The sequence below is a fragment of the Schistocerca serialis genome, chromosome 9, assembly GCF_023864345.2.
Source record: "Schistocerca serialis cubense isolate TAMUIC-IGC-003099 chromosome 9, iqSchSeri2.2, whole genome shotgun sequence".
Classification (NCBI taxonomy): Eukaryota; Metazoa; Arthropoda; class Insecta; order Orthoptera; family Acrididae; genus Schistocerca; species Schistocerca serialis.
This window is the reverse complement of record NC_064646.1, coordinates 386793326-386820388: the sequence shown is the minus strand read 5'-3', so window position 1 is coordinate 386820388 and position 27063 is coordinate 386793326. Positions and strand designations below refer to the sequence as shown.

General features: G+C 41.6%; 1 protein-coding gene across 3 annotated transcripts in view; it reads left to right on the top strand.

Annotated features, from left to right (window-relative positions):
* Positions 1-24116, top strand: part of LOC126418649 (histone-lysine N-methyltransferase SETD1B) — a 168558-nt gene extending 144442 nt beyond the window's left edge. For all 3 annotated transcript variants that reach the window (XM_050085523.1, XM_050085521.1, XM_050085522.1), the window contains one exon: positions 21835-24116. In XM_050085523.1, the coding sequence (XP_049941480.1) occupies positions 21835-22008 (174 nt within the window). In that variant the 3' untranslated portion in view covers positions 22009-24116. The remainder of the gene's footprint in view (positions 1-21834) is intronic.
* Positions 24117-27063: the final 2947 nt, after the last annotated feature.

Here is a 27063-nt window from a genome sequence, read left to right as displayed (position 1 = left end):
AGCATGTTCTGCAACATGATAAGGCATTGCCAGGGCCATATCCATTCATCCTAAATGGTAACTTGGTGGTAGTCATGCCCCTGTAAAAGGCCAAACAGTGTTTATATAACAACTGGTATATGATGTGTCATTTCCCTTTGATAGTGTATGTGTTGCCAGTTACGAGGCTGGTACAGATGGTGGTAGGAGGGTGCATAGGGCAAGTCTTACAATGGGGACGGTCACAGGGGTAGGAGCCATAGGGTAGGGAAATGGGTGCAGAAGAAGCACAGGGTCTAAGAAGGATACTGTGGAGATAGGAAGGGGGCAATGAAAAGCTATTCTAGGGGTGGTGGCCAAAATGTCAGATGGAAGAACCCCATCTCAGGGCATCATTTTAGGAAGTCATAGCCTGATCAAAGTAGCTGATCAATACATTCAAGACAAGTATAATACTGAGTGACAAGTTGTTTGTGGAGGGATCAGTGGTACCAAAATTGGATATGATGGCCTGAGAAATATGCTTCTGACCCAGGCTGGTTGGCGCAATTGTGCCCAGTGAAGGCTGATGTGAGAATGGTGGTGTACAGCTGTAAAGAGTCTGCAACTAAATAAATATCTGCCTTGGATGCCAGGGCTTATGAGAGAGAGTGTTTGACATGGGAAGGATTGTAACTGTCAGACTGTAAGAACTGTATGTTGTTAGGTTTAATGTGGACATATGGTAAAGCAGATGTTGCCAGGTGTGAAAATTACCGATCTATCAGTTTAGTAAGTCACGGCTGCAAAATACTGACACGAATTCTTTACAGATGAATGGAAAAACAGGTAGAAGCTGACCTAGGGGAAGATCAGTTTGGATTCCATAGAAAATAGGAACACGTGAAGCAATACTGACCCTACAACTTTAGCTTAGAAGATAGATTAAGAAAAGGCAAACCCAGGTTTCTAGCATTTGTAGACTTAGAGAAAGCTTTTGACAATGTTGACTGGAATACTCTCTTTCAAATTCTGAAGGTGGCAAGGATAAAATACAGGGAGCCAAAGGCTATTTACACTTTGTACAAAAATCAGATGGCAGTTATAAGAGTCGAGGGGCATGAAAGGGAAGCAGTGGTTGAGAAGGAAATGAGATAGGGGTGTAGCCTATCCCCGATTTATTTAATCTATACACTGAGCAACCAGTAAAGGAAACAAAAGAAGAATGTGGAGTAGGAATTAAAATCCATGGAGAAGAAATAAAACCTTCGAGGTTTGCCGATGAAATTGCAAAGGACCTGAAAGAGCAGTTGAACGGAATGTACAGTGTCTTGAAAGGAGGCTATAATATGAATATCAAACAAAAGCAAAACGAGGATAATGGAATGTAGTCCCTAACTAAATCAGGTGACGCTGAGGAATTAGATTAGGAAATGAGACACTTAAAATAGTAGATGAGCTTTGCTATTTGGTGAGCAAAATAACTAATCAGAATGAGATTTTCACTCTGCAGCGGAGTGTGCGCTAATATGAAACTTCCTGGCAGATTAAAACTGTGTGCCAGACCGAGACTTGAACTTGGGACCTTTGCCTTTCGCGGGCAAGTGCTCTACTAACTGAGCTACCCAAGCACGACTCATGCCCCGTCCTCACAGCTGGCAGAAGTAAAGCTGTGAGGACAGGGCGTGAGTCGTGCTTGGGTAGCTCAGTTGGTAGAACACTTGCCCACGAAAGGCAAAGGTCCAGAGTTCGAGTCTCAGTCTGGCACACAGTTTTAATCTGCCAGGAAGTTTCAAAATAACTGATGATGGTCAAAGTAGGGAGGATATAAAATGTAGACTGGTAATGGCAAGAAAAGCATTTCTGAAGAAGTGAAATTTGTTAACATCGAGCGTAGATTTAAGTGTCTGGAAGTCTTTTCTCAAAGTATTTGTATGAAGTGTAGCCATGTATGGATGTGAAACATGGACAATAAATAGTTTAGACAAGAAGAGAATAGAAGCTTTCGAAATGTGGTGCTACAGAAGAATGCTGAAGATTAGATGTGTAGATCACATAAGTAATGAGGAGGTACTGAATATAATTGGGGAGGAGAGGAATTTGTGGTAAAACTTGACTAGAAGAAGGTATCAGTTGGTAGGACATGTTCTGAGGCATCAAGGGATCACCACCTTAGTATTGGAGGGCAACGTGGAGGGTAAAAATTGTAGAGGGAGACCAAGAGATGAATACACTAAGCAGATTCAGAAGGATGTAGGGTGCAGTAGTTGCTTGGAAATGAAGAAGCTTGCATGGAAATGAAGAAGCTTGCACAGGATAGAGTAGCATGGAGTGCTGCATCAAACTAGTCTCTGGACTGAAGACCACAACAACAAAAATGGCAAAGATTGTCATCAGTGTATCTAAACCAAACTAGGGACTGAAAGCATACGGACCCCAGGTAAAGCCCCTCCAAGCAGCCCATGAAAAAGTTGGCGTACAAAGGAACCATCCTGGTTCCTGTGGCCCTGATATGTTTGTTTGTCTGTCACTCAAAGTTAAAGTAGTTGTTGGTAAGTATAAAGTTGATTAAGGTGAGCAGTAAGGATGCCGTAGGTTTGGAATCTGATGGGTGCTGACTGAGGAAATGTTCATCAGCAGACTTGATATTGTACAAGGGGGTTGTTGGTACAGAGGGAGATGGTTATCGGTGGTGACAAGTAAGGTGCATGATCAGAGATTTCAGGCAATCTAGGTAATGGTTGGTGTCCTTAATATAAGTGGGAAGTGTTTGTGCTATAGTTTTTGCAAGTGTCGATTAACTAAAGCAGAAGGTCATGGGGGAGGCGGCAGTTCAAATCCTGCTGACACTTTTTTTTTTTTAATCTATATTTTTTTCATCACTTGTCACGCTATTTAATTTATATGACGTTTGAGAGGGAATATAATGGAAAAAACCCTCATGCATTTTCATGAAGATCTTGTGAATTTCATATGTTATTTGACTATTTACTGTTTTTAATGGAATTTTCAAGGGTGAGGGACAGGCTTGGAAAGCCCAAGTCAAACCTTGATAAATAATTATGTGAATGATGTTATTCAGTATTATTGTAAGTCACAATGTGCCAGACCACAAGAGTAATGCGCAGTTACTCAGCGGATGTGCACTCGACATCACACATCGCAGGATGGTAGTTGTCATACAGACATGGAAAACGTAAATTGAAACATCATCTACTATACCGAATGAATGTACAAACTGTTGCCTCATTCACGTTGATCTTGCAAGGCCTGAATGCTGACCACTTTACCATCATGAACTCTAACTTAGTGGCACCTACACACTGATACATCAGTCATGTAATAGACGCGTGAAACTTCTCTTCCAATTTTCTCAAATTGCCAGAGTAGTGCACCTTACCACTTGCATGTTATGTTGCTTTAATGGCCTACTGAAAATCTACAAAGATTGAAGTAAATCTTTGATCTCAGCGTCGTGGCCTCCCCTTGTTAATAAGAATGTAAAAGGTGGGTCAATTTGTGTCACATGGATGGGATCCTAATAGCAAATGTTGTATGTAGAGGTGTCAGAGGACTGGTGTAGACCTCTGTTTACGTATCAGTCAAGTACCACACTTCTAGGTCCTTTCTCTGCTGGGGGGATATTTATGAAGTCTTCAGTTTTTAGGGAATGAAGAGCCTGGAGTTCTGCAGAGGACAGGTTAGGGTCGTCTTGTAGGGTCTTGAGGAAGAGATGCAGAGCAGTACTGGAAGTGAGGAATTCTTGGAAGGTTTTTAATGGGTTGTTTTGAGGTGGTGGTTGTGGATCAGGTTGGGATTGTGGTCGAAATTGTTCAAGCCAGGGTTCAGTGACAGGTTTTCTGTTGGAAAGGTTTTGGGATTGGTTTTCAAAGTGATGTTTGCAGTTGACCAAAACAGCATAATTAAATGCAAGTTTAGGGCTGAAAGTGAGACCTTCGGATAATACAGATAATTCAGGAGGGGAGAGTGCCTTAGATAGGGGAGAGTGCCTTAGATGAGAGGTTGAGAATACTGTACTGTTGTGACTGATTCTTGTGATCCTGAGTTATTGCTCTAAGAGGCAGTGGTGAAGGCTGGCAGATGTTATGAAGGTTGCCCAAGCTCAGTTTATAGGAGAGGAGTGGCGGCTGAAGGTGTGACTGTTTAGGGAACTGGAGAGGACGGGAAGGGAAACACCACTGTTGAGGTAGTTTATGAGAAGGTTTGATGGCTTTTTGAGGTGAAGTCTGGCTTGTTGTTGCAGTTTGAAGTTGGCTTGGTGGATGATACCATCCTTGGAAAAATGAGATGCAGATAAGTGCAGGATTTTGTAGGAGGAGAGAAGTCTGGTGGAATGGAAATTGGCCAGTGAGGCATATAGGTGACAGATTAGCTGAGGAAGTGCAAGAGATTTCTGTATTTGAAACTGTAAAGGGGTGGTGCATCTCGAAAAAGGGACTTTAAATGTTAGGCCTCTGAGAGTAACTCCTATGGACTAGAGATCTTAGGAAACAGGAAGTGGGACCTTAGTTTTGATAATGCAAAAGCATGTTTTTGAAAGGAGCGACTGTGGGGACTGGCATTACAACATGTTCTCAGTTCTCGCCACCCACTTGACCTTAATTTACTTTAATTTCTTCGGTCTCAACATTTCTTCACAGTAACCATTCCTTTCCTCACTCCCTTTTACTTTTCTATATCTTTGATTTTCTGACCTGTCTATTGTTCCCTGCCTTCCACCTCAACCACATAGGATGTACTTAGCTTTACAGTCCTATTAACTCTTGCATGATGTTTCGTCAGGAATCTCTGTATTGCATATTAACCGCTTCAAGCTCTCAGCTTTTCAATCTCGTCCGATGCAGTCCCCAAAATTAGTCTTTCTTTCTGATCCTGTCTGGTAAGTCTCCCCTGAGCTAGGTTTCTGGGTGACTTTTCCAAACTCTCCCCAATTCATAAACCTCACCAATCCTTTTCCTTCACCCCTCTTCCTTCTGGCTCAGAAAGCTTGCATATTTAAATATCGTTACCTGTGTTTTCTGCTGCCATCAGTGAGTAGATTTTTTGCTATGCAATTGCATATATTTTCAGAAAAGGATAGATTGCCATTCAGCATACAGAGGAGATGATGAGTTGCGGACAGGCACAACAAAAAGACTGGTGTACATTTGAGCTTTCAGTCAGAAGGCCTTCTTCCAAGGTAAAAACACACACACACTCTCTCTCTCTCTCTCTCTCTCTCTCTCTCTCTCTCTGTGGCTGCTGAAGCCAGACTGCAGCTGATGGGAGAAGAAACTTGTGGGTGGTGTGATAAGGTGGAGGCTGCAGTGTGGAGGGGGAGAGATAGCAGGGTAGAGGTGGAGGAAGGTGTAGTGCTGCTTGTGGGAGCTTGCAGGGATGTGGTGGGGGCAGTGTAGGGCTGCCAGTTGCAGTGGATAGGTAGGTGGAGGACAGAAACTAGCGATGGTTTAAAACCAGGTGTGTTATGAGAATGTAGGGTATATTGCCGGTAGAGTTTCCACCTGCACAATTCAGAAAAGCTGACCTTGGTAGGAAGGATCCTGATGGCACAGCCTGTTAAGCAGTCAGTCAAGTGAAGCGCTTAATGTTGGGCAGCATGCTCAGCAACTAGTTGGTCCAGCTGTCCCAGTTTGTTGCTAGCAGACAGACAGCTTGTTGCTTGTCATGCCCGTGTAGAAAGTAGCACAGTGGTTGCAGATCAATTCGTAGAGGTAGCCCAGCCTTTGATTTGATAGGTGATGCCTGTGACACGACTGGAATAGGTGGTGGTGAGAGAGTGTATCGGACAGATCTTGCGTCTAGGTCTATTGCAGGGATGTGAACCATGAGGGAAGGGGTTGGGAGCAGAAGTGGAGTAGGCTTGGATTAGGATATTGTGTAGGTTGGGTGGGCGGCAAAATATCACTATGGGAGGGATGGGAACAGTAGTGGGTAGGACAGTCCTTATTTTAGGGCATGGCAAGAGGTAGTTGAAACCATGGCAGAGAATGTGATTCAGTTGCTTCAGTCATGGGTGGTACTGAATCGCAGACAGTATGCCTTTGTGGCTCGATGGGAATGTGGGATGTGGTAGGTGACTGGAGAGACAAGGCTCAAGAAATCTTGTTTCTGTACAAGGTTGGAAGAGCAATTTTGGTCTGTGATTGCCTCATTGGGACCATTGGTATATTTGGAGAGGAACTGCTCGTCAGTACAGATGAGACGGCCATTGGTGGGTAGGCTGTGTGGAATAGACCTAGATGCAAGAACTATTCCATACATCCTCCCACCACTACCTGCTCCAATCATGTCACAGGCATCACGGATCACATCAAAGGCAGGACTGCTTGTGAAAGCAGTCATGTGATGTACAAGCTAAGCTGCAACCACCATCTTGTGTTCTATGTGGTCATTACAACCAAGTCGTCTGCCTGCATGAATGAGCACCAAAAAACTGTGACCAAGAGACAGCGGGACAACCCAGATGTGGAACATTGTACCCAACACTACATGCTTTACTTCAGTGACAGATTCACAGCCTGCATCATCTGGATCTTCCTAAGAACACCAGCTTTTCTGAACTGTGCAGGTGGAAACTCCCCCTGCAATATAGCCTATGTTCTCATAACCCTTCTGACCTCAACCTTCGCTAGTCCCTGTCCTAAACAGCCTTCTATTCCACCAACGCTCTCGTAAGTCTTTTTCCTCACCTCTGCTTCTCTCCCTTTTCCACTCCCCTCCCCCCCCTCCCCCCCCCCCCCCCCCCCCACCACCACCACATTCCACCCCTAAACCTCCCGACTGCACGTAGCAGCCATACCTTGGCCCCACCACATCCTTGCGTACTCTCCCACAAGCAGCACTACACCTTGCTTCTCCCAGCAGGAGCAGTCTGGCCTCAGTGGACGGAGAGTGGTTGTGTGTGAGAATTGTGCTTGTGTGAATGTGTGTGTGTTTTCTACTGCAGAAGAAGGTCTTTTCGCCAAAAGCTCAAAATTATAGCAGTCTTTTTGTTGTGCCTGTCTGCGACTTGTTGCGTCCTCTGTATCAGTAGCAATCTGTCCTTTTCATATTGTCATTATTCCATTGTTTTATTTTCATTCTGTACTTATTGAGTCATCACATCTCCAGATGAGGTATACAGAAGTGGCTCTTCAAGCTTTCCTGGCATATATGATGTAAATAGTCTTCACGGGTTTGCCAACGGATCACATTGTGTGAATCACACAATATTCCCTCAGGACACCTGTCCGACGTCTTCAGGTGTTTCAACCTTGCTGGTGGCTTGGTACAACGGACAGTAATCCGCACGTCGATGCCCCATTCCTAGAACATGCTCATGAAGAATTTGCAGGTGCGGAAATCGTGCATACGCAGTGATTTGCAGATAGTTGGTGCCATACTCAAACAGAAAATCGCAGAGTGGCTCTCCTGTGCGTGCTCTGCACGCTGCATTTACTAACAGTGCGGCCAGACATTGCTCACCAAAGACAGTACTAGACCAATATTATAATGGGTCTATTATCGAAAAATCTAGCCACCAGCAAGGTTGAACCACCTGAAGATGTCGGACAGTTGCTCTGAGGAATTTGCACCACGTGATCCGATGGCAATTCCTTGAAGACTATTTACAACATATCTGCCAGGAAAGCTTGAAGAGTGACATCTGATACCTTTACGGGGAGGAGATAGCGAAGAACGTATGTGAGTTTGACAAGTTACGTCAAAAGAGAGGTAGATTGTTAAGCAGCCTTGCATTTTTACTGAGATGCCGCAACAAGGACATCATCCCTCTGTTTGCTGAACTTAAACATTGTATAAATTCCGCAGCTGCCATTGGAATTAACGACGGACGACTGTGGCGCTTGTGAGAGAAAGAGTGCGTTTTATGTGTCAGGAATTGTGCTTGGTGTCCAGACAATTACTATTACTCCATCTGAAGATTTCAGTGAACATCTTGGAACTGGGTAGACAGCGCCACTTCGGCACTGGCTGACTGGACTGTACTACTAGCTAAGGTTCTTAAAATGACTGAATATGATTGATTCGAAGCCCGAACGTAAGAATACATTGCAAGGAGACGCACCGTGTTTAATCTCAAGGAGAAGACTTTGGATGATGCTTCAGTTTTGGTGCTAGAGAAGGGTCTGAATTTTGGACCTACACCAGGGGACTATTCCTGTCCGAGGTGTGATTAGTGGCATAGAGCAGGCTGTTTCAAAACTTCCTAAGGGTGCTGCCGAAGAGATTAGGCATGACACATGCCGCATCTTGACTCAACCTTCACCTAAGTAGTCCAACTTTAACATCACTCAACTGCGAGAAATGTTCTATGAGGATTGAGAGAAGACAAAGACATCGTCATCTTACCTGCTGACAAAGGAAATGCTACTGTGCTTCTCTCACGCACAGAATATAACAGCAAGATATACAAACTGCTGGGCGATCCTGCATACAGTAAATTAAAAAGTGATCTGACAGGTAGGATGCAGAGAAAGGCTTTTGAACACATCAAGAAGCGCTCGATTCCAGTGCAAGTCGCTAAGGTTTAGTGTCAACAGACTGAAAGTTTCTCCTAGACTCTACAGCCTACCCAAGATCCATAAGAATGGGGTGCCTCTGCGTCCCATGTAAGTAACATAGGAGCACCTATTTATTTTGTTGCCAAATATCTGACATCACTACTGGGACCTCTCGTAGGCAAGTGCGATCATCATATTCGCAACCCTAGGTCACCTGAAAACTTTTAGATTGCAACTGTCAGATCTCTTATTAAGTTTCAATGTTGTGTCTTTATTTACAAAGGTGCCCTTGCAGGACTCTTTGGAGCTCATTAGCAACAAGTTTAAGGAGGACATAATAGCATTGTTTAAACACGTGCTTACTTCAACATACTTGTTATTTCATGACCAGTATTTTGAACAATTGGACGGTGTTGCCATGGGAAGCCCTCTGTCTCCTGTGGTGGCCAATTATTTTATGGAGGGTTTTGAAGAAAAAGCATTACAGTCAGCCACCCCCTAACCCTCGTTTTCTGCGGAATGTGGACGATACATTTGTGGTGTGGCCACATGGACTAGATACTCTACCTACGCTTCTTCAGCATCTGAATTTGCTTCATCCGAATATAAACTTCACTGTAGAAGTGGAAAAAGATGGTACTGTACCTTTTCTTGATGTTTTGGTATGAAGGAAAGCAGATGGAACCTTGGCACACGGCATCTACTTCAAGCCAATGCATACAGATCTATATCTGCAGGCCACAAGCTGCCATGATCCTGCACAATGCGGTAGTGGATTACGTACATTGGTTCATGGAGCACATGTGGTATCATGAAATACAACATTTGAAGACAGTGTTCCGATAAAATGGTTATTCTGAGAGACAGATACTAATGCATTCAGGCCCAGGCGAGTTCAATCTACAGAGCAGAATGGAGATACAAAGACACCCACCACTTTGGCCTTTTTGCCATATTTTGGTGCCGTGTTGTCAAGATTTGGAAGAGCCCTCGGAAGTTGTGGCATTAAGTGTGTGTTCCATCCATCTGCAAAACTAAGAAACCTGTTGCGTTCAGTTAATGATGGTCTTGGCCTGAGGAAATGTGGTGTGTACAACATTCTTTGTCAGTGTAGGGCAGCATAGTTAACAAAAATAAAGTACTATGTCATGACAATAAGAATACTCCACAGTGTCCAGAAGTATCAGTAATTGAAGTCTGATTAATTTATTTTTTATTCCATTGGACTTCCAATTGTTATGTACCCACAAATACTGTAAAACAAAAGATCAGAATTATCAAAACATTGAAATTAGAGTGCAAAAATATAAATTACAGATTCCATTAAATATCTTGCTCAAGTATTTACTCCGCTAACAGGGCTCAGAATGAATAGTGAATGGATAAAGTATTGGTCATTACCTGTCAGTAGGAACTCTCCATGTATTTGCTGGGAATAACATAGGAGAATGATGGAAAAACAGTCAGACTGATCCACGTGATAACAAGGCTATTTTTTCTTCTTGAACAGTTCATGTTTCTGTGACTTTTCAGGTCCTCCCAGTGGATCTGCTGCAAATACACTTTCCAGGTTAGCCACAAGATAACATATTTCATTGAAACAACTGTTAGACATTTTTACATGGCAGTTGTTGCTATCTTCACTGCTGCAGGATATGACATGCAATACTTGCATGGAAGCGTCAGACTTTATGGGGCCAGGAGCAGGAACTGTGCATGCACAGATACGTGCCCACAGTTGCTTGATGAAAATAGAGTTTATAGTGCCTCCTGCTGGGAGCTGAAGAGAGGCCTTCAGCACAGTGTGCAATGATTGCGATGCTGGACACTGCTGTGGTTAAAATCTGAATTAACTCTATGCTGTGCACTGCATAAGGTCGTAAATCAGAAATACTCTTTCTCCCATTTTAATTTTATGGCAGCCAATGCTGGATTCCAGGCAGTATTGCTTGCAATTGTACATCCCGCTGGACGTGATTGTCTGCCATATGGATGTGTATGGCCTCATGGCCACCTTAAAAATGAACTCTCAGAACAATGAAACTTCAGTTTACTCATGAAACATGCCACATGTTCAGTTTACTCATAAAACGTTCCATGCCCCATGTTCAGGCAATGCTTCACCACTGCAGATTTGTCAGACCGACCCAGATACGAACATCAATAGTGTTCAGCACAATGTTCTTCTGCTGCGTGACATATCTGCCTAATATAAGACTTCCCACACTGGCAAGGGGTATTATGTATGACACATTTTCCAAGGCTGAGATTTTCTTTTACCAGGCATAATAGTTTCTTCATTTTTGCCAATGAATGAAAAACACACTTAATTTTGTTTTTCTTGAGGATCTTTTCAGTTATTGAAGGCATGCCACCAAAATATGACGAGAAGGCCACTGCAATGGTTGCCTCTGCATGTTCATTTCCATCCCTACTTTGAAGGTGCTTGGAGTGGAATGCATTCTGTATCTGTTTATCAGAATTATCATTCTGTTAGAACACTTTTCTTAGATGTTTCAGACCACCTGACAGTCTTTCAGTATCTGAGACATACAGGCTCTGTGTACTAGGGAGCATAAGACCATTGCCCTGTGCAGCCTGATGACAGCATTTGGCCTGCAAAAGTAACTATGTTTGAGTTGGTTCACAGTAGACATTATGTCAAAGGGTCCCATTGTATTTTCCTCAAACTGTGACACCCAGAACTGGTAAGCTGCCATCTTTTTCTACTTCCATGATGAACTGACTATTCAAACAGAGTGAGGTAGTGTGTGTATTCTATGGGATCGCACCACAAATGTATCATTGACATACAGCCGGAAGTAGTATGACTGGAGAGTTGCTGACCACAGTTCTTTTCCTTCAAAGTTTTCCATAAAATAGTTGGCCACAGTAGTGGAGAGGGGACTTTCCATGGTGTCTCTATCCACTTGTTCTAAATACTGGTTACTAAGTAATAAATAGGTCGAGGAAAGCAGACCTTTAAACAGTGCTACAATGTCTCGCTCAAACTTGCAGCTAAAAAACTCTGATGAGTCCTGCAGAGGCACTTTGATGCATATAGATACTACATCAGCAGTGCAGCTCTCTTGATGTTGTACTCAGTTTTTGAGAGGAAGATGGCAATGTTCTTCTTATCAGCAGGTAAAATAATGAGATGCCTGTCTGCTGTCAAGTCTTCCAGAGCCTTTGTTTCTGACTGAACTTTTTAGGGGAAGCTGAGGTAAAAACTCGGCTGGTGTCCCATCACATTGCTTCTGCAAATCCCACTGGGAAGATTCAAGGTTTCTGCTTCCATCCCAGCTGTCACACCTCAGAAAGGGCTGTCTTAGGTGTTGGTGCAAAGTTCGTACTTTTCTCAAACCCTGAAATATTTGCATCAACCAAAATTTATGCCAAGTACTACCCGGAGTCTAGCATAGTTGCATTAAATTAAAATTGGATAGCCAATTATCTACAGTTTCTGATCCAACGCAGCACATTTCAGAGAGTTAATCCAGCTTTTAACCACAGCAGTGTCCAGCAGCACAGTCATTGTCCACTGCGCACATACGAAAGGCCTCCTTCCACTTCTGGTAAGCGGCACTGCTTCTGTCCAACTGTGAACGCTTCTCTGCACATGTGTAATTTCTGCTCCTGGCCCTAACAAATTTCAACACCATCACACAAGTTTCACGGGTCACATCCTGCACCAGTGAAAACAACAACAACAACAACAACCACCTGAAGATGTCAAACACTTGCGTTGATGAAATGCTGTGTGATTTGCACAATGTTACCCAGCAACAAACCCGAGAAATGTATTTGCAGTTTTTCCTACTGTTCCATTCATTCCAGTGAATAGCATCTAACATTACACACTTAATTCCTGCAGGGAATAGACGCCGCCTTGAATTATTGTTAAAGCGTATTGAAAAAGTATGATGTAGAGCACTGCACAATTTTTTGAACAACACGTAAGGACATTTTTACTACACAGGGATAACTCCTCTTTTATGTTGAGTGACTGGACTCTGCTTTTCTTTTTAAAGTAGTTCATTTGTGGTTAACTCTCAGAAGTGAATGAGAGTACCGCATTGTCTGTGAAAAAATATCCAGCTTATTAGAGACCTATCTGAAGTTTCTGAATTAAAAACTATACAGGCTATGCAACTACTTACATCCTCAAGCCACCATACAGTGTGTGTACCACTGCTAGGCATTCCCTTTCCTGTTCCATTTGCAAATGAAGTGAGGGAAATGTGACTGTCTATATGCCCCTGTACGAACCCTGACTTATCTTGTCTTCACGGTCCTTATGTTCACTGTACCTTGGCAGCAGTAGATCATTCCACAGTCAGCCCCATATGCCATTTCTCTAAATTTTCTCAAAAGTGTTTTGCAAAATCATCATCATCATCATCTTCCCTCCAAGGTTTCCCTTTTACATTCACGGGGCATTTTTGTAATATTTGCAGTGAGTTTCTGAATCTCTTCGGTGTCTTTTTTAATCTAACCTAGGGGGGATCTCAGACACATGAGCAGTTCTCTATAATGGGTCACACTAATATTTCTTATGTGGTCTCCTTTATACACTCCTGGAAATGGAAAAAAGAACACATTGACACCGGTGTGTCAGACCCACCATACTTGCTCCGGACACTGCGAGAGGGCTGTACAAGCAATGATCACACGCACGGCACAGCGGACACACCAGGAACCGCGGTGTTGGCCGTCGAATGGCGCTAGCTGCGCAGCATTTGTGCACCGCCGCCGTCAGTGTCAGCCAGTTTGCCGTGGCATACGGAGCTCCATCGCAGTCTTTAACACTGGTAGCATGCCGCGACAGCGTGGACGTGAACCGTATGTGCAGTTGACGGACTTTGAGCGAGGGCGTATAGTGGGCATGCGGGAGGCCGGGTGGACGTACCGCCGAATTGCTCAACACGTGGGGCGTGAGGTCTCCACAGTACATCGATGTTGTCGCCAGTGGTCGGCGGAAGGTGCACGTGCCCGTCGACCTGGGACCGGACCGCAGCGACGCACGGATGCACGCCAAGACCGTAGGATCCTACGCAGTGCCGTAGGGGACCGCACCGCCACTTCCCAGCAAATTAGGGACACTGTTGCTCCTGGGGTATCGGCGAGGACCATTCGCAACCGTCTCCATGAAGCTGGGCTACGGTCCCGCACACCGTTAGGCCGTCTTCCGCTCACGCCCCAACATCGTGCAGCCCGCCTCCAGTGGTGTTGCGACAGGCGTGAATGGAGGGACGAATGGAGACATGTCGTCTTCAGCGATGAGAGTCGCTTCTGCCTTGGTGCCAATGATGGTCGTATGCGTGTTTGGCGCCGTGCAGGTGAGCGCCACAATCAGGACTGCATACGACCGAGGCACACAGGGCCAACACCCGGCATCATGGTGTGGAGAGCGATCTCCTACACTGGCCGTACACCACTGGTGATCATCGAGGGGACACTGAATAGTGCACGGTACATCCAAACCGTCATTGAACCCATCGTTCTACCATTCCTAGACCGGCAAGGGAACTTGCTGTTCCAACAGGACAATGCACGTCCGCATGTATCCCGTGCCACCCAACGTGCTCTAGAAGGTGTAAGTCAACTACCCTGGCCAGCAAGATCTCCGGATCTGTCCCCCATTGAGCATGTTTGGGACTGGATGAAGCGTCGTCTCACGCGGTCTGCACGTCCAGCACGAACGCTGGTCCAACTGAGGCGCCAGGTGGAAATGGCATGGCAAGCCGTTCCACAGGACTACATCCAGCATCTCTACGATCGTCTCCATGGGAGAATAGCAGCTTGCATTGCTGCGAAAGGTGGATATACACTGTACTAGTGCCGACATTGTGCATGCTCTGTTGCCTGTGTCTATGTGCCTGTGGTTCTGTCAGTGTGATCATGTGATGTATCTGACCCCAGGAATGTGTCAATAAAGTTTCCCCTTCCTGGGACAATGAATTCACGGTGTTCTTATTTCAATTTCCAGGAGTGTAGATGAGCCATGGTTTCCTAGAATTCTCGACCATTTGCCCTCTCTACTACCAACCATAAGTGCTCATTCCATTTTATATCACCTTGCATTTTTATGCTTAGGTATTTAATAAATGTGACTCTGTCCAGTGGTACACCACTAACACTATTCAAACATTATCAGACTGTTTTTGCTCATCTGCATTAACTTACATTTTTCTTTGTTCTAAATAAGTTGTTATTCTTTACCCCAAATATAAATCCTGTCTAAATCGTCCGGCATCATCCTACAGCTACTGAATAATGACATTTTTGTGTACACTACAGCGTCATCAGCAAACAGTTTCAGATTGCTGCTCAGCCTTTTTGTGAAAATGTTTATGTATAAAGAGAACACAAGTAGTCCTGTCACACTTCCTTGGGGGCACCCTTGTCTCTTTGAACACATACTGCCCAGAACAACTCACAGGAGCTACTCATATATCTGAGGGCTTATTGCATATACTTGGGTCTTCATTAACAGTCTGTGTCAAGTGCTTTCCAGAAATCTGGGAACATGGAATCTGCTTCTTGCCCTTCTTTCATGGCTTGCAGGATATTGTGAGAGGAAAGGCAAGTTTCACACGAGTGTTGCTTTCTGAATCTGTGCTGATTTGTGGATTGAAATTTTTCTGTGTGAAGGAAATTTATTATATCCGAGCATACAATATGTTAATGAACTTTTCAGTAACCAGATGTTAATGATATTGGCCTGTAATTTTGTAGGTCTGTTCTTTTATCCTTCTTACATTCAGGAGTCACCTGTGTGTAGGACTTGTGTGGTTGATGTTGTATATCAATGACCTTGCAGACAATAGCAACCTGAAACTTTTTGCAGATGATGCAGTTATATATAATGATGTACTATCTGAAAGAAGCTGTATAAATATTCAGTCAGATCTTGATAAGATTTCAAAGTGGTGCAAAGATTGGCAACTTGCTCTAAATTTTCAAAAATCTAAAGTTGTGTGTTTCACAAAACAAAAGAGAGAAGTATCTTATGACTATAACATCAATGGGTCACTGTTAGAATTGGCCAACTCATACAAATTCCTGGGTGTATATGAAATGGAATGATCATATAGGTTCAGTCATGGGTAAAGCAAATGGTATATTTTGGTTTATTGGTAGAATACTGGGGAAGTGCAATCACTTTATGAAGGAGATTACTTACACATCACTCGTGCAACTGGTCCTAGAATATTGCTCAAGTGCGTGGGGCCCACACCACGTAGAACAACAGGGGATATTGAACTTATACACGGAAGGGCAGCACGAATGGTCACAGCTTTGTCTGATCTGTGGGAGATACTTGAGATGAAGTGCTTGGTCGTAGCATGGATGCTGCTGCCCTCAGTAGGGAACGTGCAGAGGCACTCAGACAAGCAGCACACGTTCTCCCAAGAGTGCAAAAATGCACTGAAGTTGATTGTGGGATATTTGAACATTTACTGTGAGCTGTACAACAGCTGTAATGTGACTTGGATGATAATACTTTGATGTGAATATGTTAAAAGTAAGTAGTTTTAATTGATACTTTGTAAAATGCAATTTCTAATGTTTTCTAATTGCTGTACATGTGTAAATCTGCAGGCATATTGAATAATACAGAAAGTAGCGTGTACATCAAATGAGTTGTATCTCGAGAACCATTTGGAATAGGGCATATATATGCCTATCAAGGTTTTTGCTTCAGATGTTTGTTCCTTTAATATCTGCGAATATTGACCATTCCTCCTGGGATGATCTGTATAGTAGAGTTATTTTCAATGTAAATGAATCACTTAACAAGTGGCCTTTAATGTAAAATATGTTTCTATTAACAGTGGCTGAGAAGTGTTTAAATTGTAAGTGTGACATAGTCAGTGATCTATATAGCGTTAGTAGGAAAGGGATTGGATTTGTAAATGTGGCACATTGTGATGTCTGTAGTTGAAAACATATTGTAAAGCTATGTAACCGTGTTGTAGTCACTTATTGGTGGATTAATGAATGACCAGGAAGTTATTGGACTTCTCTCACCATTAATTGTATTACTCAAACAATGGAAAATCCAGGATGGAGTGTAACAGTGTGTGGTTTCAGTTGCCCGAGACTGCAGTCGTGTGTCTGAGTTGAGTTTGCGTGTGTGTGTGTGTGTGTGTGTGTGTGTGTGTGTGTGTGTGTGTGTGTGTGTATCGTTGACAAAGGCCATTGGCCGAAAGCTTCAAGTGTGAAAATCTTTTTGTTGTGCCTATCTGCAACTCAGCATCTCCGCTATATGCTTAATTGTATTACTGGTAGACTGCATAAATCTATTCTGTTCTGGAATTGCTGGCCCTTACAGAGAGGGTTGCAGTGAGTGGAGTCACTTATCATGTATCTACAGTGTAACTTGCAAGGTGGACATCAATATGTCTGTTCGAATAAGACAGGTCATAATCTGCTGCAATGCGTTACTTGATGTTTATGTTGAAATATCTGAAGTTCAATAACACCTAGGTGATCTGCTTCCATTCAGTTTCAATTCAAGTCTCTGGGCATCTTCAGATGTTCAGAGAGCTGAGGTTGGGGTGGTGCATTTTGCTACTTGTTGTGTAAAGCACTCTTACCAGTGACGGAGGGCACAAAGAAATCAACATTTTTTTAATAAATATTGACAGCATGTTACACTTGGGAGAATGTGGTAGACAGTTGAAAGCTCCATCCAAAGAGCTCGCTCAACAACTGCAAATAAGTACACTTAATAAACTGAAAATAACTCCAACATATGAACAGGAGCTCAGTAAAGTTATTTTGTCTACTCACATGAGAGAAATGGACAGGAAATGATGGGAAGTATAGTCAGTCTGTAAACTAGAAAGCTGGCTAGCAGCGCTGTGGTGAAGAATGTTACTTTTCCTGGAAGAATGCTACAACTGCCATACAGGATGACTAGGAATCGGTTTCCCTCTAGTGGTGTAGAAGAGTGTGCATAGATTTAGGTAGAATCTGTCCATACACCTTTCTTGCATTAATATTATTAACAACTCATTCCTACCTTCCATGTGGTGATAAAGCAGTTTGTGGAAAACAAAAACCTCCTAAGCACTGCCAGTGATTCATGAGGACATCTGTGGAAGGTTTGGCATAACCACACACATCAAAAAAGTTTTGTATCACCTTGTTTCCGAGAATTCTGGAACCTGTACAGAAAATTGTAATAGAAATCATCATAAACATCATTTCCGTCCTTTTTATTGCTCATGAAAACCACACATTGCATGTTTTACCACCATACAGTGAGATCTTCAGAGGTGGTGGTCCAGGTTGCTGTACACACCGGTACTTCTGATATCCAGTAGCGCGTCCTCTTGCATTGGCGCATGCCTGTATTCATTGTGGCATACTATCCACAAGTTCGTCAGTCAAGTTGGTTCAGATTGTCCCACTCCTCAATGGTGATTCGGTGTAGATCACTCAGAGTGGATGGTGGTTCGCGTCATCCTTAAACAGCCCTTTTTAATCTATCCCAGGCATGTTCGATAGGGTCTATGTCTGGAGAACATGCTGGCCACTCTAGTCACGTGATGTCAGTACCCTGAAGGAAGTCATTCACAAGATGTGCACGATGGGTACGCGAATTGTCGTCCATGAAGACGAATGCCACGCCAATATGCTGCTGATATGGTTGTGCTATCAGTCGGAGGATGGCAAACACGTATAAACACGTATCGTACAGATTTTATGGTGCCTTCCATGACCACCAGCGGCATATATCGGCCCCACATAATGCCCCCCCCCCCCCCCCCCCCCCAAAACAGTAGGGGACCTCCACCTTGCTGCACTCACTGGACTGTGTGTCTAAGGCGTTCAGACTGACCGGGTTGCCTCCAAACACGTCTGTGATGAATGTCTGGTTGAAGGCATGTGCGACACTCATTGGCAAAGAGAACGTGATGGCAATCCTAAGCAGTCCATTCAGCATGTTGTTGGGCCCATCTGTACTGTGCTGCATGGTGTTGTGGTTGCAAAGATGGACTTCACCGCGGACGTCAGGAGTGAAGTTGCATCTTATGCAGCGTATTGCACACAGTTTGAGTTGTAACATGACGTCCTGTGGCTGCACAAAAAGCATTATTCAACATGATGGCATTGGCGTCAGCATTCCTCCGAGCCATAATCCGTAGGTAGCATTCCTGGCACAAAGTAACAATGCGGTAGCAATCAAACTGCACTATTGACCATCTACGCATGGTAGAACTACAGACAACACGAGCTGTGGAATGAACTGATCAGATGTCGGACACCCCCCACCCATCTAATAGGTGCTGCTCATGCATGGTTGTTTACATCTTTGGGCGGGTTTAGTAACATGTCTGAACAGTCAAAGGGACTGTGTCTGTGATACAATATCCACAGTCAATGTCTGTTTTCAGGAGTTCTGGGAACTGGGGTGATGAAAACTTTTTTTTGATGTGTGTGTGTGAACCACCCTGTAATAGCTTCTTGCGTACTAGTGGAGTAGTGAGAATAGGAAACAGCCTGCTCACTTGTCAGCTTGCAGACCTATGAAGGAGGGAATGCATGACCACAATTTGGTGACCTGCCTTCCCTCGTGCTTCTACCCTCCACCCATCCAGTCCCCCCCACCCCCCAACCTCTCTTCACCCCCCACATCCCTCCGGCACTTAGATGTGGTACACACATTTAATACCTGTTCTTAAACAAGTCACTATTATTTAACAATAAACATAAATTTTGTAGTGTTAAAACACTGTTTTTAATAATCAGCAATTTTTCCATCGTCTGCAACCCAGAAACCATTACACTTGGAGAAAAAATGAAAAGTACATTTTTCGTACAAATTTTAATGGTGTTTAATTTTACTCCGGGAAATATTTTTACTACATGTCGCAGTTTTAGAGTTACTTAAGAAAAACATAAAAAGTGACCTTTCTGTTTTGGGTTTCAACCAGCTCCCAAATTGGAGTTAATTCTGGAGTGATAGCTTTCGTGGAGGGCTGCGGCAATTTATTGTTAAAATTTTGGCTTTTGAAGTGTCTTTACTTTTTATGTGATCTAATTCCACTCCACCTAGTCTTAAAAAGCATTGTGCACTCCACAAGTACTTTGTTACTCAATCAGCTGTTTCCTCTGCGAAGTGCACCCCTGACCTATCAAGTGTAGTCCTGCAATTTTCCATCCCATAACGCAGATCTGGAAATCTGTAGCCAAATGCGTCACAGAATTGACGGAAATTCTGATTGAGACTTTGCACTTGGCTCCGAATCAAAGGATCGTGATTAGTTCTGGGTATGATACTGCAAATTGAAAGTTCTGCTTCCACCCCACAAGTGGGGCTTAGTGTTGACGTGGGGCACGACTTGAAGATGACACTCGATAACTGCAGGCATGTTCCTCATCCTCCATATCTTGGATGCACATTGGATGTCTGTCCAGCTCTGGACACTATTTCCCCAATGGGTCCTGGACACTATTTCCCCAATGGGCCCTGGACGTTATTTCCCTAATGGGCTCCATAACATGACTAGCTTTGACGCTCCCAATAACTAGGCCTTTCTCTTGTGTGCCTGCTCGTGTTCTGCTGAAGGAGTGACCACTTTTTCATCCATAGGGCGAACAAGCAAGATCATATGACCATTCCCTTCGTTCACCATGTGCCTCGAGCGAAATGAAGGCTGTACAATCTGCCACTCACTCTGCGAGCATGGTTCCCCATGTCATGTAAGCTGGAAGATGTGCTGGCTGGTTGCCACACTGATACGCCCCTACTTCCCGGGTAACAGCCAGCAGATATCTAGCCATGGTCAGTAACATCTTCAGTTGTTCACAAATGGCTGCCAGCTCCTCCTACATCCACACAAAGCAGTTGACTTTTAGACAAGGATTTGCACTACCAACTTTGTTAAAAAGTCTAACACAGTCTACAACATCATTGACGCTAGTTCACTGCACATTGGCAGACAAGCAAATGTTGCTAAGGACTTGGTTATGGACTGTAACAATTCATGCCTTAACAGATTTACCTTATATTATTATGTGAGTGATGCTATTTAGATATGCACCTATATCTGCATTTACATACATGCTCTGCAAGGCTAGGTATAGTGCTTAGCACGTCTCTGTATGAGCCCCAAATTGCTTACTTTGTATTTAGGAGCTCTATGCCTGACAAAATGTTGGAGACTCTAACAGTAAATTGTAGTTGGCTATTTGCCTTCCCTAAAACTTACTTACCTTACGTGCTCATTCATTTCAGGACATTTCATGGTGTTATGCTTAATTATATAATCAATGTGGCTTAGATAAGTGGCATTCCTTTAATACTGAATTCACATATTACAGTAACCGTGTCCTGCCCATCCACATTAATTAACATTTAAAGCAAACTGACATTTGTGACACCACCCAAGATATCCTGAATATCCATTCCCTGTCCAAAAGATAGTTTCTGTATGTAGAGAACAGGAGCATTGTGAATTTTAAAATTTTCCCGGCGAATTGACTGTTCAAACAAATTTCGGGCTTGATTTTAATGCAATAAAATATATTAGCAACCGTCTTTTTGTGTTTTGTACATAGGTATGTACACCCTCCTCCCCCCCCCCCCCCAAACACACGCACACACACACACACACACACACACACACACACACACACACACACACACACACACACACTTAACACCAAACAATACTTAGCATGGAAGCATAAAGCATTCATTTGCAGAGAATCAACTGACATTAGAGAATAAATTGAATAGCTTGGGGGGAAAAAATGGTTTAAATTGTTCTCCATACATGTTATCAAAATTATTGGAATCAATGTTTTTAAACAAACAAACAAAAATAAATAAATAAAAAAACATAATATGAAAAGGCAAAGTATAAATGTAATTTCTGTCTTCGTGCTACTGGTATAAGATTGGACAAAGGGGGTGGGGGGCTAGGAAATATTATCATAGGTGCTAGTACCCAATCCATGACAAACAGCTGATGTTACGTCACTTGTAATTTTTCCCTTCGAATTTATAAAAATGTAAAGATAGAATAATTTAAATAAGACTTGGTGCATTGAGGTGAGTTTGTCATGTCCGCTTTTAGTTATTTGAGCTGATGCAGTATTACAACTCACTCACTGTAAAGCTGTGATGAAATATATTCATAAATGGGCTTCACTCCACTAAATAATGTGTGTATATTTTTTTTCTTTCATCTCTACCCTACAATGGTCTTAACATAATGTCTCAAAATATAGGCTACTAATGATGACAAATTTATCTAAAGTCTGTTTATGTGAAATAATATTTACATTTGCTTCAAAAGCTTTAGTAATGATCAATTTTCTCCTTGTTTTGCAGCCGAACTGTTACGCGAAGATCATTACTATCGAAGGCCAGAAGAAAATTGTAATATACTCAAAGCAGCAGATCAATGTTAATGAAGAAATCACTTACGATTACAAGTTTCCTATTGAAGATGTTAAGATTCCATGTTTGTGTGGCAATGTACAGTGCAGAGGAACTCTGAATTAATGTCACTACTCAATGACACTTATGTGTGGAACATCTTTGGACCTGCACATTGGATTTACTTTCTCATTTGCTCACTGGGGTGCAGTGCAACCACAGAACAGGTGCAATGTGTATTGTATCCCAGTACTGTTTGTGTTCATTTTTTTATAATGCCTCAACTGGTTTGTAAATATAAAAACAACTTTTTACGAAGTACTTTTTTCTTCTGAATCTTTGAAGTGTGTTGAGAATGAATGTCTGAAGAAAGTGCATGTACTTATGTGTCTGTCTGACTTTACCCAGCAGTCTTGTACTTTGTAAGTTTAATGTAGGAATCTGTACTTGCTCTCTGGTTATTCTGTAATGTTGGTTTTAAACCATTCATTTGTAAGCAGAAGTTTCAGCACTTGCTCCTTCTTGAATGCTGTTTCTGTAAACTCTTTTCTTCCCTTTCTAGGCATTAGCCACACATGTGCAGAGCATCTAATTGCAGATACAGATGTTATTGCTGCCACTGTTGTTGATGTTTTTAGTATTGTAAATTATGTGGTGTAACATCCTTTATGCTGCAGTATAACAGTATCTGTTTCTGAAATTTACTTTTCTGTATTCTTTTCCTATCAACAAAATTTTAAAACAGAACAAAAAATACAGATACTCCTTGTGGCAGGCAGAGCCTATAAACCTGAGCTGTACATAAAATATATTTCTTAAAACTGTTTGTGATCTGTGTGTGTCAGTAATAAGATCTCAGGCAGTATTATTTGAAAGGAACGTACTTTGTGGATGTGACAGAACATTCCAAAGATAATTTAGCATGATTGAAAATAAAAAACTCTGTGGAAATGATTAGCTATACTAGTCACATGTGTAGAAGCTTCTTTCTATATACATTTTTTTTTAATTTCATTTTCAGAGAGTTTTTTTATTTTATTAATGGTCAAGTTGTTTTCATTGCTACCACTGTTGTAATGTTACAGAAAATTATTTAATATTCAAAATTCGTTTTTGGCTGAAAGTGTAGTAATTCCTTATTAAATTGTTTGCATTGCGGATTCTATATTGTGTGAATGATGTTCAGAAAACACATTTTCTTAAAACCAGTTTTCTCAAGAATAATATGGGATGTCTGAAGGTTGTGACTTTTATGAATGACCAGCTTCCAAATGATGTGGTGTATATGTGTTGTGTTAGAGTAATTTTTTTTTTTTAGTTTTAAAACCTGGAAATGCTTAACAAGTTCAGCAGTTTACAACTGTTCATTTTAATTGTGTTGTTGAAATCCAGCCAAGTACTTTCTGGAACTATTTTCTGGAGAAAGACGTGTTCATACAAATGTGCGCAAATTCATGAATGTATGAGTGTGTGGGGAAGGAGAAAAGTAGTGCTGTTACAAAAGTCTCTTTGTTCACAGTGATGGTGCTTATGTGAGAAAAAGTGGTTAATAGTGTGTTACACTGAGGATGATAGAATTTATCAGGACTATGACCTATGGATGAAATATGTAAAGGATATTTTTGACCATAGTGTAAGTCAGGAACACACAAATAGTGATCTGTTCAAATCAGTCTATTTTGTTTTTAATTAAGTGGTTACAAGCAATGTAAAGCTATGAGCCATACGTTTCATTCATGCTTTGTATATATAGAAAATGATTGATAATTGTAACTTCATCATTTGTTCCCAAATGCTATGGATGTGTTTATTAAACTGATTTCCTTTTTTCTACCTGTAACATATAAGTGTATAAATATCTTCTGTACATGATTTATATTTTAAATCCCATTATTGTTTGCTAACAAACAAAATGAACATTATAAGGTGGCACTCAGCCACATCACTGTGAAATTCACTATGATTGGTGAAAGATTTTTTTTTTTTATTTATGAATAGAGAGTACTATATGTATTTATAGTAAAGGACATAGCAAAGTGCGAGCTATATTGTATAAATTCATATTTTCTGATGAAACAAAAAATCAAATACATTAAAAAAATCATCATTTTATCTGGAAGTATGACTGCTTTAATTGTAATGTATCAAACAATGTAAATATGGCTGATTTCATGTTGGGAGGCTGAGAGTCAGGTACTGACTTGCACTGAGTAATCTGTTTAATATTAAATGTTTGAAGCCAACTAGTCTTAAAATTTCTCTTCAGTACCCAGCATTAACATATTAAGCCTATAAAAAAAGCAGGGATGGGTAAAATAATCATAGCCACCAGATGTTTGGGAGCTACTGTATCAGTTCGCCAAGGTAAAGAGGCAGCACTGGGTGCTGATGTGGCAGAGGTTCTAAAATATAACTTGCAGCTTAGGCTGTAAAAACATGAGACATTGTAGGAAGACTAAAGTCAAACAATAAAAGATGACAGACATTCAATGTAAATAAAACTGTTAACTTACCGGATAACTGATACTGGCTCGGAGCAACAAAAAAATTAACGTGGGATGTGTGGAGTAGAAATTTTATAAACACATTTGAGTTAGAAGAAAGAGAACAGGAATGTCTTAATCCTTACCTAGTGCTCACCTTAATATTTTTTCTATCTACATTTCCATCAGTTGTCTCACATGGACAACTTTTCTACTTACACTCTCACTTGCTGTAGTGACTTTGACAAGCAGTCTTTTGGTAGTAGTTGTAGTTGTTTAAACCATTTTATCTGCCATTTTTTGTTATCTTCTCCAGTTTCATATTAGGTATTACTCTGTCTATGCAAAACTATTCCAAACCCAAAATTCTTGAGGGCCATGTGTATGTGGTTGTCGCAAAGCAAATTGGCACTTTGATAAAGACACTGGACTCGTATCTGGGAAGCCATGTGCTCAAATCCACATCGAGACATTCAGATACAGGATTTTCATGGTTTCCCTTAGTCATTTGAAATGTACCATGGGCTGTAAGAAAAAGCATGACCGATTTTCTTTCCTGTTCTTCCCTAATCTGAGTTGTGTTCTGGTTGTAATGACATCATCATTAACTAGACATTAAAACTTACTCTTGCTTTCTTCTTGTATGCCTCATATCAAATCCTCTTTAATATGTAGCCTAATGTTCTTACTGATCTGTTCTGCTTTCTGGAGACAATTCATTTCTGCTGTCTTGATTCTACATATTAAGTTCAGTTCACTGAATGTCTGTGATACACATGTATCTTGTGAAAATAGGAATACAGATCTTTATATTTATAGTAAGTTTTATATTATCTCTCTTATTTAATGTGTTGATTTCCTTGGTGTCATACATATCCTCATATAACCTTACCAAACTGACTGCCTTCTAATAATCTCACCTGATTTCTGGATAATCAAGTGTTTGTTGTTATTTTTCACCAGGTATCCTGATACGGCAGCTGAGATCGCAGGTGCTTCTCTTTTGGCAGATAACTACAAGATGTTAAACACTAGCTTTATATTCCAAACATCCATCAAAAGTTTGAAAGGCAGGCCTTCCACGTTGTTAATCAGTTTCTGTGATGTCATCCTGCAGTGCAATCTGTATTTGGACTTTTTAATTATACATTTTATTTCATTCAAAACTAATCATTTTGACTTCTTTTACTCCTTCCCTTAGCTCTCTTGTGTTCTTCTTTGTCCACCTGTAAGCCACCTTCACTGTAATCATTTTCAGTAATTTGTGGAAATGTTCCTGCTGTACATTTTGTTAATATTTTGTCTCCCCTGTTGTTCACAATATTCAGAGGACATTATTTTTCTTTGACTGTGATCGTCAAGAAACAGTAGAATAAATTACGACCTTCAAGAAACAATAGAATAAATTTTAGCATTTTTTAGTATTGTCTAGATGTGATCAAACTCTTCACAACAAATTAACATTTTGTATATTACATAGATGTCAAAATTATCAGCTGTAATGTGGGTGTTTCAATTGTCTTCCATCTTTCTAACCTTCTGTTGCATTCTTTCTTTCCACCGTGATGTAATTTCGCATGGTGTACTCCACTTACTCTGCTTGCAACCTTTTGACTGTTGTCAGAAATGTGTACAGTTTCTCTTTTCTTCTGTTCAATACACTCCTCATCCATTTTCTTTCTATTCTCCTTCCCTCATCTCTCTCTCCTCCCCCCTCCCACCTCTCCCTCATCTTCTTCTTCCTTTTCTTTTAAATGTTGAGTTTCTTCTGTGTTATCTTTTTTGGTTCCCTTCTGTAATGTTTCTAACTGCCAATAGAAAATTGTTAGTTACTGCAGTGAGTTTTGATATGTTCATCATCCAGTTACATTCATGATTTGAACTTTCTTCGCCGGCCGAAGTGGCCGTGCGGTTAAAGGCGCTGCAGTCTGGAACCGCAAGACCGCTACGGTCGCAGGTTCGAATCCTGCCTCGGGCATGCATGTTTGTGATGTCCTTAGGTTTAACTAGTTCTAAGTTCTAGGGGACTAAAGACCTCAGAAGTTGAGTCCCATAGTGCTCAGAGCCATTTGAACCATTTTTTTGATCTTTCTTCACAATATGTAATTTCTTATGGGACTTAAATTGTTGTTTGGTTACTCTGTTGTTTGTAAATGAATTGTATTGTATAAGAAATTGTGATAATCGCTACAGTGTTATTGGTCAGACAAAAATCAAGCGTCCTCTCATTGCTGTTATTAATTTCTTCAAAATAGGTAGCAAATGTGCCACTGCTCTCCTCTGGCTGGTTCCTGACTCTGGTATCACCATCTCTTAACATTATAAATTCTTCTGTGAGCTCTCTAATCCACTTATTATTGCAAATGAACATGTTGTCTTTCTAAAATATTATTATTATTATTATTATTATTATTAGACAACGGAAAATCCAGTATGGAGGAATGACAATTTTATAAAAAATATAGGTTCCTACTTAATATATATGAGGACATCTGTTAGAAAAGTATATGACCCCCATCCCCTTTCTTTCTTTCTTCACCTGATGGATTTGAATCTAGTGCGCATGCATGGGCAGACCTTTAATCTTTGTTGCATCTGTGAAGTTTTTCCCACCTATCAATAGTGTCAGTTGCTGGCAAGCAGCAGTTGAGTGAGGTCGTGTATAGTGCTGGCGTCGCTTTTCAATTGCAAGGGAAAT